This window comes from Carassius auratus, chromosome 1, assembly GCF_003368295.1.
Source record: "Carassius auratus strain Wakin chromosome 1, ASM336829v1, whole genome shotgun sequence".
Classification (NCBI taxonomy): Eukaryota; Metazoa; Chordata; class Actinopteri; order Cypriniformes; family Cyprinidae; genus Carassius; species Carassius auratus.
The window spans coordinates 20,456,447-20,476,558 of record NC_039243.1 but is presented as its reverse complement, the minus strand read 5'-3'; the positions used below and the strand labels follow the sequence as shown (position 1 = coordinate 20,476,558).

At 36.1% G+C, this 20,112-nt stretch overlaps 1 protein-coding gene across 1 annotated transcript in view; it reads left to right on the top strand.

Moving 5' to 3' along the window:
- LOC113106621 (glypican-5-like) overlaps positions 1-20,112 on the top strand; it is a 228,487-nt gene that overhangs the window by 112,625 nt on the left and 95,750 nt on the right. Inside the window, exon 7 of the mRNA XM_026268740.1 lies at positions 2,827-2,947. Within this exon, the coding sequence (XP_026124525.1) occupies positions 2,827-2,947 (121 nt within the window). The remainder of the gene's footprint in view (positions 1-2,826; positions 2,948-20,112) is intronic.

Below are 20,112 nucleotides of genomic sequence, written 5' to 3'. Positions count from 1 at the left end.
ATAATGAATGAATGAATGAATGTATGGTTATTAAATTAATGTGAGCTTTCAGATTTGTATCTGTTGTTTTATTTGTTGTTACATTAATCCAATCAGTTTTCAGATGCAGGGATGGACTTTTATGAGCATACAGTAATTATTGTTTTTCAAAACTCTACAGTTCCTGTTTTTGCCATGAGAGCATATAGCTTGTGTTTTATTCGAGGCAAATGAAATAGCTTTGATTGTGATATGCCGCTTCTGTCAGCCGCAGTTACATTTCTCATTACACAGATCGTTTGGTGGATGGTTTGTTGAGCAGTAAAATGCGTAATGATCCGTTGTGCGCCACTGCAGTGTAAATTTGTAAAGTTTTATGACTGATGTCTTTAAAAAGACAATCCTGCTCATATGTATGTACACCCACACAATCCCATCATTCATTGGCTAAGGATAAAAAAAATAAAATAAAAAAAACCCTCTTCTTTAAATGATCCATCTCTGGCGCTGAAGGATCCACACACACCAAAAAAGAGATTGAAGAGCGTTGTGATTGAGAATGCTGTCTGTCAATCCTTACCAGATACATACAATCTCTGATCTATTTTCTCTTTTGTAAAATCAAGTGTTTTCACAGTTAGCGGATGGCATGTGCATGTACAGAGGAGCGTTGTGCATGTTGGTAGTTTTATTATTCAACACCTCTAAAAAAAAAAATACTCTGTGTTCCCCGGCTGCGTGTCATCTTGTGTGACTCTTCCATGAGGCGTGAGTGTGTTATGAAATATTAGTGAAATGTCTGCAGAGCGGCCCGTTGCACAGTGAAAGATGGCTTTTAAATGGAGCGTGTGAGTGCGGCGCACACATCCGCTCTGCAGTCATGGCTCCTGTTCTTTTGAGAGGACATGCAGGCGTCCTGGCAGAATATTCTTTTGAAGTGCACTTAGAAGCATGTTTGCAAGTGACCTGCATGTTGATGATTCGGTATTAATCAAGTCAGACAGAGCCTAGTGTTAAATGAGCGTCTTAAAAGCATTAGACTATATCAAAGGGAGGAATATTATACATAAGTCCTTGATCTGCACAGCAAAGGTTTCATTGCTCTCCATTGCAACTAACAAAAAAGACTTTTTTTTTCTATTTTTTTTTTTCTTTTTACATTTTGGACAGCACTTTGTTTTAGGCACTGCATCATGACACACAAATCGCACTAAAAGCACACACTGTTTTGTTTTATTTATTTATGTCTTTAGTTTTTTTATGGAAATAAATAATGTTAAACATACTATAATAGTAAAAAACACCATATTACTATGAATCCCAGAGTGTTTTTAGCATTTTCAGAAGAGAATGGCTTGAATATGAGAAATAAAAATGCTATAGTATTGTTTTCAATGTATTGTATTTTTTTATTGTGATTTTATTATTTTTATTCATTTATTTTGTTCTTTTGACAGTGATTTCATTGCATTGTTATACAATTGCTAAGGTGTTCTGTGTGGTTTTAATGTGTTGCTATGCCGTTTCTAAGGTGTTCTAAGTGATTTAGTGTGTTGCTGTGTAGTTTCTAAGGTATTCTGAATGATATAAATGTATTAGCATGCAGTTGCTAAGCTGTTGATAATGATTTTACTATGAGGTTACTAAGGTGTCTTCCATAGCTAATTTCGTTAAACTGATGATAAGCTGTAAGCTGGTGTGATTTCTATATCCTTAAGAAGACGAAACATTGAAAAGTCTGTATTTCATTTTTGTTGTTTCATTTGAGTCTTAAATTTCCCACTCAAACCCCTTTAATCAATTTGTCTCCAAGCCTCAAGAGCACAAAACCCACAGTGAGACTTAACGGTGTATTTCTGGAGCATTTGCATTCCACTGAAGTGCGTGTCTGCCTTTCAGAGCGCCGCTGCGGGTTTGAAAGTTATTCAGATGAGTGTGTGGAAAGTGGCAGAATGGCTAAGTGACAGCACTGAGCGAACGCACCTCTCATGCCTTAAGTTGGAATCAAAGGAGCAGAGGAGACGACTCGGTGCTGTTGTGAGGGGCTTTTTGTCTCACATAAACCCATTCAGACACATGCTGAGGTGAAACTACAAAACAAGCACGAGGGGAGGATGAGTCTTGAGGCTCAACGTGACAGAAGATGCATGTACCCCCCCCCCCCCCATGTTATTATTTGCGTCCTTTTTAATGCAAACTTTTTAACTATTATAGTAAAAATAATAAACTTATAATCATAAACTAATAAAATATTAACAATAGTATGATGATGATGATAATAATAATAATAGCAGTAATGATAGGCTTTACTATACAAAAATGTTATTGCCCGAAAAACAAAGTCGATTGTCTGAGCCCACTACGGATTTTCCTATTCATTCATATTTTTTTCCTCACTGTCTTTACATTTTATATGTCCTTCTCAAGGTGATTCTCAACAGGACGGGCTGGTTTTACCATTGGTGTAAAACAAATTCACCCATAAAGAATTGTAATATTTCGTGTCATTTGTCAGCCATGCTTTCTGTGCACTATTGTGTCGTATCTGCGGTCCATCGCAACGCACATCCATTCTGCCCCACATAAACCCCAATCTGTCTCTCAGCCTGGAGTCATATCGCTTTTTAGTGTGGCTTGAGTTATTCATCCCATTGCAGGCCCTTGTGGGTTTTTCAGGGATTTAGTCATGCCTCTTTCTTTGTTGTGCTGATAAATGTAGTTGGTTCATGTAAGGCCTTCCTCATCAAGTCGGCAACAAAGCTTCAATTGGAAAAATTGGAAATGAATTTAAAAAAAAAGAAGTACACATAAAATGACTTCTTTATCTTTGTTTTTTTGTCTTTATAGCTATACTCTTCGAGTGGTTGGCAATGGGATTAAAGCCCAAGCTGAAAACCCAGAAGTCAAAGTGAAGGAGGCCGACCCGATGATCAGTCAAGTCATTGATAAACTGAAGCACGTCAATCAGGTGAGTCTGGCCAGGAGAAATACAGTCAAATGAAACAATGTAACGTGTTCCTTGATGTCCCACAAAATCCTGTTTCATGAGTTGCAGTGTTTTCATGCCAACAGATCAGAGCTGATCTAATTAGCTCTGCTCATGGATGCATGAAACAGTACGCTGTGTGAATAAAATGTGTTAACATTAGCTTTTTTTTTTTTTTTTTTTTCTGTTGAAAATAGTAAAAGGATCTGAGAATCATAAAATGTTAATGTTTTTTATGTTTTCATATTTTAATTTTATTGAAGGTTTTAGTAATTTGTTGTGTTTCATAATTTTATTAATTAATTTTAAGAATTGTATAACTTATTTTTATGAGAAATGATGCCTTGGTAACTAGCTGAAATTAAAAAGGTTTTATTTTTGTTTTTTTTATATTAATAAGAAGTTGTATATGTCTATGAATCAAATATGTATTTATATTTATATATTCATTATTATTATTTCTTTATGATTATAACCCTGGTCATAGGATATTTAAATCTGTGTTGCTGTTCTCTTTTTCCATCCAGTTCTGGTGTCCTTTAGATTGTGGTTTCACATCTAAACATCCATTTTTAATTCTTCTCTTATTTCTGAATTTTTAAATCATTGGCTACATTTACATTCATCCATATAATACGATTAGGGCTTTAGGGTGATTAAGCTGGAACTCACGTAAACAAAATACTGTGATTGTTAATGTGATTATGCTCATAATAACCACAGTAACCATAACTACAGTGAAATGTGTGCACTGTGGTTTTAATCACACTATTGGTGTTTTAATCGCATTTCTTACACAAGTGCTCCAGATTGATGATGTGTTTTGCTCACGGAGGGAGTAACACACATGCACTGTTGGCAATGCGAGCAATTTATGTAGCTGTTTATTTTAGAAATGTCATCCCTCGTATTACCTATTACTATAATCAGTCATAGGATTTCAAAGCAGCCTGTTTTATAAGCTGTAATGGACGGCGAATGCACCAGAAAAGAGAACTTGGACTAAACATTGTTCACATTTGTTTTAAGTATAAACTCGATGAATGTTGATGCATTCTTCAGGCAAAAAGACTTTATAAGTTGTTATTTTGCTTCTTGAAATAAAGGAATAGTTCACTCCAAAATTAAAAATGTGTTGCTGATGTACTATTCCTCAGACTACCCAAGATGTAGATGAGTTTGTTTATTAAAGGGAACAGATTTGGAGAAATTTATCATTACGTCATTTGCTCCACAATGGATCTTCTGCAGTGAATGGGTGCCATCAGAATGAACGTCCAGCAGCTGATAAAAGCAGCACAATGTTTCTATTTGGGGTGAGCCATTGCTTTAATTGAAAGGGAAAACTAATATTTCTTTGTTGAAGCATAAATTATTTTTTTTCTTTAATCATTAAAAATATATATATTTTACAGTGCATCTAAATTACTTACATTTACATTTGGAATATGCTTTTATTCAAAGTGACCCACACTGCATGCTGTACATTTATTCAGTTCATGCATTCCCTGGGAATTGAACCCGTGACCCTAGTGTTGCTATAGTCAGCAACACCAAGGTCATGGATTTGAATCCTGGAAAAATGCATGTTCTGATAAATTATACACCTTGAATACAATGCAGATTCCTAGCTACCAGCATCTGCCAAATGCATAAATGCATGTATATATTATATATATTCACTTTTTTATGATGGATATTACTTGCACATTTCCGTATGTGATTCTCAATTATTATTTCAAAGCTGTATGTGAAAAACTCGACTCGACTTTTGTATGGATGAATAAACATCACTGTCTAACCTCCACAGCCAAAAGTACTGAGCTTCCCTGAACAAACAAACGTCTGTGTTGATTTGATAATTATTGTCATCACTCTCAGTTTGGAGGATTGTAAAAGCTCAAACGCTGACTCACGCTTGAATGTTTTGCTTTAATTAGTATGATTGAAGGCAAATTAGTTTATGCTTCTTTTCATATCCCTCTGTTTTGCAAAATAACACGTCACAGCGGAACACTTAGAGACCAGAAAATCAATGGATACATATTTAAAAATCCATTTTCAGACTTAACACTCTTGCGTTTATTCTATCCCTGTACCACCCGCTGGCCAAATCAATGTTGTTTTACCCTCCTGAAGCAACAGCGTCAGGCTGATGCTACTGTCCTGCCTGCTGGAATAGATCGTGTTTCTTCCCTCCATGCTGGATGTGCTTCAAGACAAAACAGACAGAATATCAGAAGTCGTCTGGCATGTTCTGATCTTGAGAAACATTTCGTACAAAGTGTTATCATCTCTTTTGCTTTTCAGATGTATTTTTGGGAACACACGTTTATCCATTTAAAAAACCTGGCCTATGTTTCAGTAACTTTTGTTTTAGTTTTAGTTATTTTAGTGCATCTAGTTAAACTAAACTAAAATGACAATTATTAATACCCTTTCTCTAATACTGTACTGATGCCTTTGTTAAATTGTTTTCATCAAATTTTGTTTGCTGCAGCAAATGCCTTGCAGTTCAAAGGGGTTGAATAATTTTGATTTCAACTGTATATATATATATATATATATATATATATATATATATATATATATATATATATATATATATATATTAGGGATGCACCGAATCCAGGATTCGGATTCGGATTCGGCCGAATACTGGGCTTTTTGACGGGGTTCTGTTTCGGCCGAACCTTAGGTTTTTTTTTCACCGAACCGAACCCTAGGCTTGCGCTACTCTGGTCGACGTCACGCGGCCGTTGATTTCGTGAAGGTGAAGGTGTTTATATGAAGAGGAACAAGGCCCGACAGTTCGCTCTAAACTAAACCATTCAGGAATCTTAAGCGCCTGGGACGATTTAGGGGCCATTCACATATCGCGCCTAAAAACGTGTGGAAAATGCTAGGCGCGCCGCTTTCTCCTCCTTTCCAAAGCGCTCGGGCAGTTGCTCCCCTGAGTCGTCTGCCTTTGTTAAGCAACCATGACCTGCTCTCTCCATGAAGATGCGGAAATTTCAGCAAAGGATAAATGGATTTGCAGCTTTAAAAATCGCTTGCTAAATTTATTTCAAAATGGTAATCCATATACAACTATAGCTGTGTCTGAAATCGCTCACTCATTCACTAATCCCTATATAGTGTATGGCAGTTCAATAAATCAGGAAGGAGTGAACAAATAAATAAGTGAACGGATTCGGAGAGTGACGTATAGCCTACACTGCGCGTGAGACTTGGAGCTGTTGCAAAAACATTTCCATATGTACTTTTATATTACTTGTACCTAATTTTAGAAAATAATACTAATAGCAATAATACTCAAAATTACTTTATATTGCAGTTATACATACCTCTGCGTCAGCTTTGTGGTTTCATCGATGGTAACATTATATATATTTTTTTTGTAATGCTTATATGTTCATAATCATTAAATGCTATTAAAATAACGTACTGAGAACAAAAATAAACACACATTATTTTTAGTATCTTGAAACTCGCTCAAGCAGCGTTTTGAGCTCAGATGACCTTTCTCAGGCGACCGTCAATTTTAAAACAGAATACACTACCTTTTATTAACGAAAAAATTTAAATTATCCACCAAATTATCATCAGTTTTGTAAGTTAACAACAATGCCACCTCAGTAAATTAGTCAAATATTAAACTGGGTTATTGCCTACATAACATATTTTAATATAAATAATGTAGGAAAAACGTTAAAACAGAAATAATAAAGATATAAACTTAATCTCTCAATCAAACTCGCTTGCTCCCGCTCTCGCGTTCCAGCCGAGCGGCAACCTCACCCTCTCTCTCGTGAGGCCAATAAGGAAGTGACTAAAACTGCAATTCATCGACTGACCGCTTGAGGCTGGCTGCAGAAGAGAGTCAGTCCCATAGACTCCCCATGTTAAAATGTCCAACTTTACAGCAGAAAAAAACATGTTTACAGCCTGGTTGAAAAAATGATTTTGGTCTATATTGCTAATTTTGCCCTTCATGACAACTGTGAGGGGGGTGAATTTTTTTTATAACTCATCCGTTTAAATTGTATTAAGCCTTAAAGTTCTGCATAATTAAGGGCGTGGCCACTTAAGTGACAGGTGGATTGCCGCTGCTGACAATGCCAAAATGGCGACGGCTCGCTCTGCACACTTTAGGCTTCAAAACCGCTATTGAGGAGTCTATGGGTGACGTCACGGACACTACGTCCATATTTTTTTACAGTCTATGGTTCCAGCTCAACGCTACTCCGCATTGGATTGTGGGAAATAGTGCTTCAGCGAGTGTACACAGGCAGCAAGGAAGTCGACCAGAAGTTGAAGTCGGCCGCGCGCTGCCATCTTTTAGCAGAACTTCACTTGCGTTAGCATTCCCATTGACTCCCATTCATTTTGGCGTCACTTTGACAGCGAATAACTTTACATCAGAGGCGTTTAAAGACTCCGTTTGTCCATTATTTATTTTTAAAGATACATGACAATGTATAAAGGGCTCCATTACCTTCTATGTTACATTATGGCCCCGTAGAAACAGTTTTTGTAAAAATAGGCTAACGATTGCGTCATAACCACTCTGCATTACCGTACAGACAGGAGGAGAAGCTCGCAGATAATTAACTTAATATGGCATACTGGCGTTACAATTTAAAATACTATACAAAATAATTAATCAGAATACTTACTCCTACTCACTCACGTCAAAGAACTCCCCACTCAAGCTCGCCATCTCTGCAAGATTAACGATGGCAGTTTGCACGCACAGCTAATAGAAGATTTACATCTGTCAGACAGGTTGCTGACGTCATCAAGCTTAGTTTGAGTCTGCGCGTCAGAAACGGAAGTGCTAAAAAAACGCTAAAAATGGGCTTCACTTGTCTCAATTGAGTTCCAATGGGGTCGCTGTGTCCATTTCTTTTACTGTCTATGAGTGTACATCGGTTGTACACTCGAAATCAGAATGAATTGTGGGTAAAAAGTAGTGGACAAATGTAGGGAATGTAGTCGTTCACTCGGAATTCGGACAGCACTACAAAATGGCTGACACCCCATATAGTGCACTATATAGTGGATAGGGAGCGGTTTCAGACACAGCATATGATCAGCTGTTACTTCATCTTGGCTGATCTTTCAACGTTGTTACGGGAAAGGATGAAGCTGATTGGTTAGTTCTTGTCACATGTTGAAAGGTTGAAATGAACTCGATGCAGGCGCGTCGCACCGCGTGCGCGTCGCGACCGTGTCGCTTCCATTATGAGCGCGCATGCCACGCTCTTACATGGGAAATAACTAACTTTTTTTTTTTTCGGTGAGCCTTTGATTCCTCTTAGAAGAGGATCTTCTTCAGTGGTGGAAGACAAACCAGCAGCGATTTCCAATGCTGGCAAAAATGGCAAAAATCTACCTCTGTGCCCAGTGAAAGACTTTTCAGTACTGCTGGGGATAATTAGTTCCCACACTCGCAACCGGCTGTCACATGTTAATGCAGAGCGTCATGGTTTTTTTTTTTTTGTATTAAACAAAAAAGTTTTTCTCACTTGTCATCCTGGCATAATCTTGCCTATTCTTTTTCTTTTTTTCAGTTAAAATAAAATAAAATGAAAAATACATTGCTGTGGACGTTGTTTGCTTAATTAATGTGTTTTACTGTGTTAATGGAATAAGGATGCGAGTAGGATTCGGTATTCGGCCGAATCTTAAACAGTGGATTCGGTATTCGGCCGAACCCCAAAAATCTGCATTCGGTGCATCCCTAGTATATATATATATATATATATATATATATATATATATATATATATATATATATATATATATATATATATATATATATATATATATATATATATGGGTGGTTCTTGAACTACGGCCACTTTTGGCCTTGTGAACTTGAGGGAAAAAAAATTGTTCAAATCAATATTGTCACAATCTAATAGTTAAATATAGTTAGTCTAGTTTAATGATCCATAAGAGAACGCACTTACATTATAAGACAAATTGGTGTTTTTTGACATATTTTCCGATCCGCACTAAACAAATGTCATTTCCATCACATGTAAATATCTGATTATTATTTAAAATTAATATGATATACATAATTTCTTAACAGTGTGAGACCACTGTCACACATAGTTTTACCAATTTATACCTATATTACAATTACCATAGATTTGTGGATTAAGTAAATTAATTGTCATTAGGCCCAAACGCAAAGCTTACATCCACCACAACCTGAAATATAATATTGCATTGGTTAGATACATTTCTCAAAATTACTACTTGTGTTATTACATTAAGTGGAAGATTATCCCATAAACTATGCAGAAATTTTTAATGAGTGATTAGAATTTTGTACATATTTTTTAAAAGAGTTATGAGGTGGTGGAAATGACTGAGTGTTGTGGAAATGACAATGAATGGACGTCCATGTAGAAAAACACAAAACATATATTTGAAACACATTTAACAAATCATTAGTCATTAGTTTGGTTCCATAACCAGATGAACAGTTACAGCCTTACTGTAAACAACTAACCACAAATAATCACATGAAAAATGTAAGTTATACATAAATTGTAATTGTAAAATTATAACATTATAATTGGTTAGATGAACACGGTTTTGAATTTTGGAATACTTAAAAAACACCTAAAAAGTTAGTCATGTCAATGCATTGTAACATGAACTAATAAGCATCTTGAGCATGCTCACGTTGTATGTGAGTTAGTTTGGTATTGTACAATTCTAATCGGTCTCTTAGATGAACATTGTTCTGAAGAGAACATTTAAAAGACACCTTAAACTATAACATATAAATTATCATAAAACATGAACTGTAAAGCACCTAGATCACGAGGGCTGTGCGTGTATGAGAGAGAAAGAGAGAGAGAGACATGAGAGGCTTGTCCAGAGGGCAATTATGGTGACCAGACGGTATGTGTGTGAGAGATAATGTGCATGAAAGTGAGGTAGTGTGTGTGAAAGAGTTTATGAGAGAGGGAGTGTGTGTGTGTGAGAGAGAGAGAGAGAGAGAGAGAGAGAGAGAGAGAGAGAGAGATGTGATTCAAGGCCAAATCTTGTAGATTTCTTTCCAAACTTCCGTCTTAGGCCCAATCCCAATTCTACCCCTTAGCCCTTCCCCTTTCCCCTACCCCAACCCCAACGTTTCGTGCGTTCACGTGAAGGGGTAGGGGTATCTTGATTTTCTTTTGGTTGGAGGGGTAGGGGTAAGGGGAAGGGCCAGATAGCCCTTCAAATGAAGATTTTTCGAGGACCACACTTCAAATGAAGGGGTATGAATTAACTCGGCAACATGGCTGCTACAGCAAACAAAAAGACACATAAATGTAAGCTTTTTTGGCATAAATAAAGATTTTAACAAAAAGTAATCATTTGTTTTATGTTACATTCAATTGTGAGTTCATATTAACGGTCATGTTACTCAAAGAAATGTTTGCAAAAAAATCACTAATATTTGCTAACTTCATATCATTACAGACATGATAGTGCCACAGCATATGTCTGATCAAGGCGATAACTGCCATAGACATAATTGGAAATCACTAAACCATAAGGGAAGGGGTATAAAATAGAATTGGGATTGGGCCATAATCTCCTTGTGCCGTTTTAACACTGGTACAGGCTCAGGGATGAGGCCTATTATATCTATGGGTTGCTTTCAGGTGACATCATCTCTCAGTGGCCAATAAAAGCGATTGATCCCAGCACCACTGAGACCTTTCTCCAGTTGACTTCTGCGGCATCTTAAAAATAGATAAAATGAAATTTCAGCAAATATATATTTGAATAAAAACAGAAGTGTTGTACATTTCAATAAAAAAATATTCATATGTAGCCACTCATTCTATGAATTGCACCTTGTAAACATAAATGTCATTTCCACCTCACCTTTGTCATTTCCACCCAAGAAGGTAATGAGGTGGAAATGACAGTGATGGAAATGACAATTCTACAGTATTTTGTAAAAAAATCCAAGCTAGTATTACAGATTAGCTATGAATTGGTAGCAAGCATTCCATGCATGCAAAATAAATCTATTTGTGTTTAAAAAATCTATTTATTTACTGACTCATTTGATGTTACGCCATGTTTGGAAATGACATACAATAAAAATATTTTCATTTCAAGCAATATTTACCTTGAGTTTTCTTCTCCAAGTTGCTGAAGAAATTTAAAATCTCCTCCATGTCAGACATGTGCTGTGATGTCATTGTTCATCTCCATAGAAACTACCCAAACAATCTTTCAAAAAAAATGTTTTAAAAGGACATTACAGTGTTGTGGTGGAAATGACGCCAATACTGTGGGACAACTACATTTTGTATATAAAATCACATTAATAGTTGTCTGACCTTAAAATCCCCAATTATGTTTTGATTCCTTTACTGATACTTTATTCAATCATATTAAAAAAAAAATGGATGAATCACTTTTTCATTATTGAAGATCAGAAGTCTGGGCGTGGGACAAGCACAAAACAGCAATATTTGCATGTATAATGATGTTTAAAAAGGTGAAAAAATTATTATAGACTACTGGTAAAAAGTTCCTAAAGTACTTTCATTGTAAATTTAACTATGAAAGAGTGAATTTTTCAAAATTAAATGTTACAAAGGACATGAAAGTGCCCATAGTCTAAGAACTGCCCATATATTAGTGGTGGGCATAGATTATTTTTTTTATCTAGATTAATCTCACTGTGATCTTGAAATTAATCTAGATTAAAATGGTTCATTCTAAAAAAAATTAAATTGACAAACAGTGAGTCTTTGAGAATGGGTTTATCAAGCTAGGTGGTGCATTAGAAAAGGGGCTCATCTCCTGTTTCCAAAATGCATCACAAAGTGCTTGTGAAAGCTGTAAACTAATTCCACATTGCACAAGGTTGTTTTACAGCGTCTGCAGCAGTGCAGTGATCGTTTACGTACCGAGTAGCAAACTGCAAACATGTCCTGTGTTAAAGCACATCAAGTCCTTGCTGCACCACATACACGGACTGCATACGCACTGCAGATGGAGTATGTGTGAAACAGGCGTGAGAAATATCTTCTTCTTCGTGACATTCAGCCAAGTATGGTGACCCATACTCAGAATTTGTGCTCTGCATTTAACCCATCCGAAGTGCACACACACAGAGCAGTGAACACACACACACACTGTGAACACACACCCAGAGCAGTGGGCAGCCATTTATGCTGCGGCGCCCGGATATACAATCATACAAATATAAATATACAATCAAACCTACATTTGTTCAGACACCTTCAACATTTCTCACATTATTAAAGTTTTGCTATATATATCAAACATTATATCTGGTGTCTGAATAATTTTTGGTTAGACTGTTTAAACTACAAAGTAATTAAGTCAAGAGCAGTGAGTGATTTTCATTTTAATTTTCTTGGATTAACATTACAGCAGCCAGTAGCTAAATTAGGCGCGGTCACTTTAAGAGACGATGAACGCATCCAATATAACACACATACCATTTTTTTCCTCAACTGTTTACTTTCACTTAAAGGGGGGGTGAAATGCTATTTCATGCATACTGAGTTTTTTACACTGTTAAAGAGTTGGATTCCCATGCTAAACATGGACAAAGTTTCAAAAATTAAGTTCCAAAAATACTCACAAGTTTCGGAAAGTTTTTTTCGAGTATGGGTCTGTGTGACGTTAGATGGAGCGGAATTTCCTTATATGGGTCCTAAGGGCACTTCTCCCGGAAGAGCGCGTGCTCCCGTATAGCAGAGCACTGAGAGCAGAGACATTCACTGATCAGAGCGAGAGACCGAATTGTCACAAAAGAAGTGTGTTTTTGGTTGTCAGGGCAAGACAACCCTGCACAGATTACCAAAAAAAAAAAAAAAAAAAAAAAAAAATTAAGGGACCAGTGGATGGAGTTTATTTTTACAGAGCATCAACGGAGTTGTGCAAGTGTTTTTATTTGTTCCCTGCATTTCGAAGATGCTTGTTTTACAAACAAGGCCCAGTTTGACGATGGATTTGCACATTGTTTATAATCTTAAGGATAATAAACAACATGCGATGTTGTCATCAAACTGCACTTTGCACATGTACAGCTTAAAAAAAAAAAAAAAGTGGAACTTAGTCATTTTCCAAAACCGCTAAGCAAATATATACAGTTTCAATACATACCACATAGAGACGTCGTTGCTGATGCTGCTCTTGTTAAATTTCAGCCTCTGGATCTGATTCTGGATCATAAATATACGCTGAATCTGACTGTTAGCCATGGTTTGTTTTGGATGATGTTTTTCCCTCACGGTAATGTCACAGCTTCCAAACGCTCTCAACGCAAAAGCCTACTCGCGCTCGTGATTCTTTAGCTCCGCCCACACATCACGCCTCCAGGCGCTCGTGTTTTTCCGGGAAAAATCGGTACAGACTATCTTTCTCTTATAAATATAATATAATATAATAAGGGCTCAGACCCCTCCCAAATCAACCCAGATCCCACGTGACTCCTCACTCTCAATAGACCCAGCTCCCAACCCAACTTTGAGAATAGATTAACGGCGATAACGGCCCACCACTAATACATATATATAGATATTAAATCATGATATGATATTTTGGGAATGTCGCCCATCCCTGGATAAAGGCAAAGTATTTTAACATTTAAAAATTGCACCTATCTATTGCATTATAGCAAAATTACATCTGCTTTAAGTATCAGCTCTTTCTTGTCTCAATATTTCTCATGATCAAGGACATCTCACCATATCTTGATGGTAGCAAGGTGTTGATGGGGAAAATGTAGGAGAGAGATTGAAAGAGATTTTAAGAGAAAGCATTTCAGACGTTTCATCACAGCAGGTTCACTTCAGTCTTTCTGCCTGGAGCTACAATCATTTTATGGGCTGGTGCCACTGTTATCTATGATAACACGACAAAGTGTACTCCTTAATGACGATGAACACTGGAACACAGAGAGGACATTTACTGGGAATCTCAGCGTGAAGCCACTGGTCCGCTGACTGATCCAGCAGGACACGATATTCAGAGCAATCAGAGAAACCTCCTTCTGATGACGAAATGGCCCGATCGGTGGGGGTATGATTACTTTTTTAAGTGTGATGATATCCAATTATGGGCTAGTGGAACATTTTGATCAGGTGTTAGGAATTAAACTGTTAAATTGGACACTTTCAGACTCTTACTAGAATTTGTACCTTTGACCAAAAGAAAAACTCATTCAATAGAGCAGTGTGAGCTGTCTTCAGAAGATCAGACAATCATAGTGTGACAAAAGTAAAGTGCGGATAACATGCCACTTTAATGTGTGCTGAATGCTCCTGATTATATTGATATCGATACATTTTTAACATGGTTGTACATAGGGTTATTTCAATAACAAAATGGAATAAAATATTTAAATGGAATAAAATATTTAAAAAGATAAAATGAAAATTAAGTTGCCAAGGCAACAATATTATTTTTAATGTAGTTCAACTTGATGTAATAACTAAAACTAAGCTCTCTGTCAGCGGTGGACTCGGCCTGATGTTCCATGCAGCAGGGAGATGGTGGGCTGGGCTCTGGGTCAGGAGTGACACAAAGGTGGTGAAACTCGCTCGAGTGCCTTCCTCGGACGACAGTGCTGTGTACGCCAAGTTTAGGCTGACATCATAGAACGGACAGAGCATGTCAGCCGGTTAGCTGAAGAAGCTGGCAAGGACCATGAACAGTCTGTTGTGGCCCTTGAGTGATCTTTCACCCTGCTCCAGCAGGAGGAAGAGGTATTCTGGGTGAAAGATGCGATCCATGGAAATGAAATTTAGATTTTTTTTTTTACAATATGGCGACAAATACACCAAAAAAAAAAAAAAATTATTCGTCAGTTCTTCTGTTACAGTAGCCTTCTGTTAGGAGCAAAGAATGAGGAAACAAGAAATTTCATACAGAACGGTCTTTAATAATACACTGGAGTACAACAACGTTCATGGACAACACAAACAGACTGCACAGACTCAAACTTAAGTACAGGGGATGACTAACAAACACAGGTGTACTAAATGACTAATTAAACTAAACGAGGACAGGAAAAAGACCATATAAGGAAACCCAGGAACAGAAATGAGCAAAACACAACATAGAACAGTCCAGGGGCTTGTTCTTCGTACGTCGCTTATTACATCCGAGATCAAATGACACATCCAAGATGATATCATCGTGCTAATCATGATCCGGCTAATTGGGTTCTTCGAACACACCTGTTGTGTATGATTAGTATCGCTGGATTGAGTTATCTGAGATAATTGCGCGTTCATGTGTTGGCTTAAAGGGGATATGTATCGAAACTCGAAACCATGATCAGCAGTGCAGCGATTGGCTGGTGGCAAGACTGCAATGTAATGACGTCATATAATTTAAAACGACACCTGACGAAAAACTTGACAAATTTCTGGACTTTTATAAGGAAACAGCCAAGCAAACAAAACTACATAAATGTTATAATAGATACATGAAACAGATAATAGATACATGTTTTTATTTTATTAGAATTTTTTTCATGATTCCCAATTATTTAGATTCGCAATTTATAATAGTTGTGCAGTCTTTACATTTTTATTTCAATGTAGAAATTATCTATTCATTTCATTTTATATTTGGACAGATTTGTTACGTGACAGCATTAAAGAAAGTTTCTTAAGGGTCAATATCATGTTATCTGCATCTCCTGCGATCCATCAAGCCACTCTTATAATAGCAGTCATCACTCAAAATAATGCACCACTCTATTATCTGTATAGCATGTGTGTAAGACTCTAATACAATTATGAAGTAATAATTTGATGACAAATAAATATTTCAGTGAGTAAAACTGGCTGTCTATAGTAGGCTGTTATGGACTACACAGCATTTTTATATTATTTTTAAATAAATTTATTATTATTATTATTATTTTAAATTATTGTCCCTGGATCAGTACGATACTCTTGTAATAAAGTAGCGGTGGTAGCAGACATATTTTGAGTATCAGTTCTGGTTGAAAAGAAGCGATCTAATCCTGTTTACATGAAATAAGCCTGCTCCCGAGCAGGTTTAAGCTTACGGACCTGTTGCTATGACAGCAGCTCCGGGATGAGCTTCGAAGAACCAAACGATCCAAGATCACGTCAAATCGTCAACATTCAAATCCAGCTAACTGAGTTAGCGACGTACGAAGAACAGGCCCCTGGTCATTTGATTTTCTACTTAAAAAGAAATAAAGAGAAATTAGAAATGGTTACAGATGTCAAAAATACTGTGTCATTGCCATACTATACCTGTACCACTGTATCACCATGGTACTATCTTTATATTTTGGACATATACCGTAGTTTAACTATGGTATTCTTGGAAGTATGTTGTGTGTGCACTTTTACCATGAAATGGTAAAAATCAAAAGTACCATGGTACTTTTTGTTTGTAAGGGAAAACACTGTTAAAAATGTATCATGGTACTACTGTGGTATTTTGGACATTTACCACAATATTACTATGGTATGTTTGGAAGTACTTTGTATTGAGTGCCAGTAGTAAACCTTTTCTATGACATTGTAAATATCAAAATAACCATAATATTACCACAGTACTCTATTATATGTAAAAACATAGCTTTATAAATTGTAACAGTAGTACAGTAGTAAAATTAATTAACATTATGATGTTGGTATAACCCCAGTACTTTTTGTAAGGGAAAAAGAAACCTTACCAAAAAGAAACCATTGGAAATATTTTCTGCTTTTTATGAATATTATGGCACGTCACAAAAAAAAGGAAAAAAAAAGAAAAAAAAAAAAGAATAATAAAAATTAATAATAATAGTTTTTATGGCACAAAAAAACAAACAAACAAACATAAAATCATATTAGCATTGTAGCATGTTTGGTCCTTGTTTGACTCCAAACTGAAACTCCAGGAAGAATCACAGTGAATCAATGCAGTGTGAATGCAATGGGATAATGGTGTTATTATTCCGAGCTAACCATAACCCATGATCCCGAGCAGCCCAAAGCCAACACAAGCTCTCAGTACAACTTGCCTGTGGCAGAAAGCCACCCTGCAGATTCAGTTTGCCCAGAGCACCAGGCTAATGAGCTTCTCTCCTTGAGCAGACTTAGGAAAAGATACCCATGGCCTCTTTTTCAACCCATGAATCCTTCAAACATTTTATTGTAACGCAGGGCTTTAGTTCTGGTACATGAGGGGTCAGTTCAGCCTGAATGCTTTACCTTCTTTGTCCAATAATTACTTTCCCGTTTCAAGTCTAGCATCTGAATATGATAAATCAGACCTATAAGCATAAAATAAACCCAATATTGTTTATTAATAAAAATTTATATTTGGACAAAAGGTTGCATATGCACAAGCGAACTGAACTGTGCTGGTCATGAAGGTGCACCTCTGTTGTGAATGCACTCTTCCCATAGGTGCTTAAACACGGCTGCACCAAGATTCCGTAACATTATTTAACAGTAATGTTCTCATTACATTATGGCAGACTTGCCCTGCACATGTTGCACTTCACTCTATGTAACTGTTTGAAGTGATTACAATAATATTCCAAGCAATTAAAAACCATCATGGCAAACAATGCACATCTGAAGTGTCTCTGCAGGAAATAATGCATTACTTATCGGCTTTAATATATTGGCAAAAAATTATCGCTTCAATAACTGTATCGGCCAATACCAGTTTAGTGGTCGATATATATTGTGCATCCATAATCAGTATGAACACATGATACAGTATTTCAACATTTACTACAAATAAATTTAACTGCACAAACTATGTAGGCTACAACTTCAACTTGGGAAAAGAAGTGACGGGATTTAGGTTGTCCTGGAAGTGAGGAGTTGTTGGAAAACAACGTTGATTACTTCAGATGAGCTCAGCCCTGGTAAATTTGGCCCATCCTTGAAATGAGTTTTCCTCGTCTATGGCTGACAATGTCAGATTCTCCTGTTTCTGTCCCGTCTTCCCGGTTTGTGGAGACCATTTTTCCGCCGGTGAGCGGAGTCTTCGCATGCAGCGGATAGAGTCCAAAGGATTATACATTTATTAGTCTGCCAAGACTTTCAGGCCATGGTGGAGGACTTGTTTAGTAAATGTTGGGCGTTTTTTCTTATTTTGAATTTCAAGTGATTCAAATTGGTTGTACAGATCCTTGTTATTGTATTTGAATTTATAGCCCTCCTGGTCCGAGGAGCTCATTCTAAGATGATTTTAGTGATTTATTTTTATTTTAAATTTTTATCATCTATTCTTAAGCTCACTAGAATTGTGATTGTTGGTGACTTCAGAATGCATATTGATGATGTTTCTGATAAATTTGCAACTGATTTTTATAAATATAACAGACTTTTAATCTCATCCCATATGTTAGCGGTCCTACTCATATAAGAAGGCATAATCTAGATCTTGTTTTCAGCTTTGGTTTAAATATTGGTTCTGTTTTGTTCGAGGATATTTTTTATTTCAGATCATAATTGTATTCCATTTAATTTATTTTGTGATGTAGATTCACCATCCTGTAGTCAAGCAATTAATTCTCGCATCCTGAATAATCTTTCTGCAGAAAAAAAAAATGTCTGTTTTGATAATTCGTCCATTAATATGTCAAATAGTAGCGTTGATGTTCAAGTACAATCTTTTAATGAGCATTGCCTTTCAATATTGGATGAAGTTGTTCCAGCTAAATCTAGAGCAGCTCATCTGATAAATTCCATCCCTTAAATCAGTGATACTATCCGCTCTTTTAAATGTATTTTTTATAAAACCGAGCTTCTGTGGAAATCTACTCTACTACTAGTTCACTATCAGCTTTTAAAATAACTGTTAATGGATTTTAATAATACGATTAAGGATGCCAGATTTAAGAATTTATCTAATCTTATATCTAGCAGCAGACATAATACCAAAATTTGTTTGACACCATGCATAACATGTTATCCTCCATCTCCTGCGATTTAAAATCTCTTCAGTTTATGAGTGCAACAGTTTAATCTCCTTGTCCGGGCATAAGATAACCAAATTTACAAAATAATATTACTCTTTCTCCTTTACTTCAAATACCTTGTGTCTCCAGGCCAGTAAACCTGGAGAATGTTTCCCCTGTAACAATTGATGACCTCACTAAAGTAGTTAGTTCTATGAAATCTCTAGTTCTTTGGATGTGGTACCCACTGCCTTGTTTAAAAATGTTATTGACAAGATTGGTCCCTGTGTGCTATCTATAATTAGTAATTCATTATTCATTAAGTTCCAGTTTATTTGAAACATGCTGTTGTTCAGCCTATACTAAAGAAAAAAAAAAATCTTGATCCATCTTTATCTCAAAATTATAGACCTATTTCTAAGTTACCTTTTATTGCTAAGGTCCTGGAAAAGGTGGTTTAAAATCAACTCTCAGCTGTTTTAGATGGTTATAATGTGTTTGATAAATTCCAATCTGGCTTTCGTTGTATGCACTCAACTGAAACTGCTCTTCTTAGAGATTGAAATGATATGTTAATGCAAGCTGATGCGTGAGAATGCTCTTCACTGGTTTTATTGGATCTTACTGCTTCTTTTGATACAGTTGATCACTGTATATTAATTGAGAGGCTTAGACCAGTGTTAATTTTGACACTAAATTTTAATTTAGTTTTAGTCTTAGTCTTTTGACTATAATTCTTTTTAGTTTTAGTCAAGTTTTGGTAATTTGATTTGTTTTAATTTTAGTCTTATTTTAGTCGACTAAAATTGCTTGGTATTTTAGTCGACTAAAATTGCTTGGTATTTTAGTCTACTAAAATAAGACTAAAATCAATAACCGATTTACTAGACAATTTTTTACTGCTGGTATAGGAAACAAACTTAACCAAAATATATAAAACACAAACTCAACTTTATTACAACACAACTGTGTCTTTATTTCAATTCAAAAGCTTTTATGCAGCAACAAACACTGTCATGATAATGTAAACAATTACTAGCTGCCAATTGACCATCAATAAAAGAAAAATAAAGTTAGGTCCAGGACCTTAAAACTTACAGCTGAGCTGAAAAATAAGTGCAAACATTTTTAATTTAAAGTAAATATTTAATAAGTTGGCAGCTAGGTGGATAAAAAAGTACAAGATTTT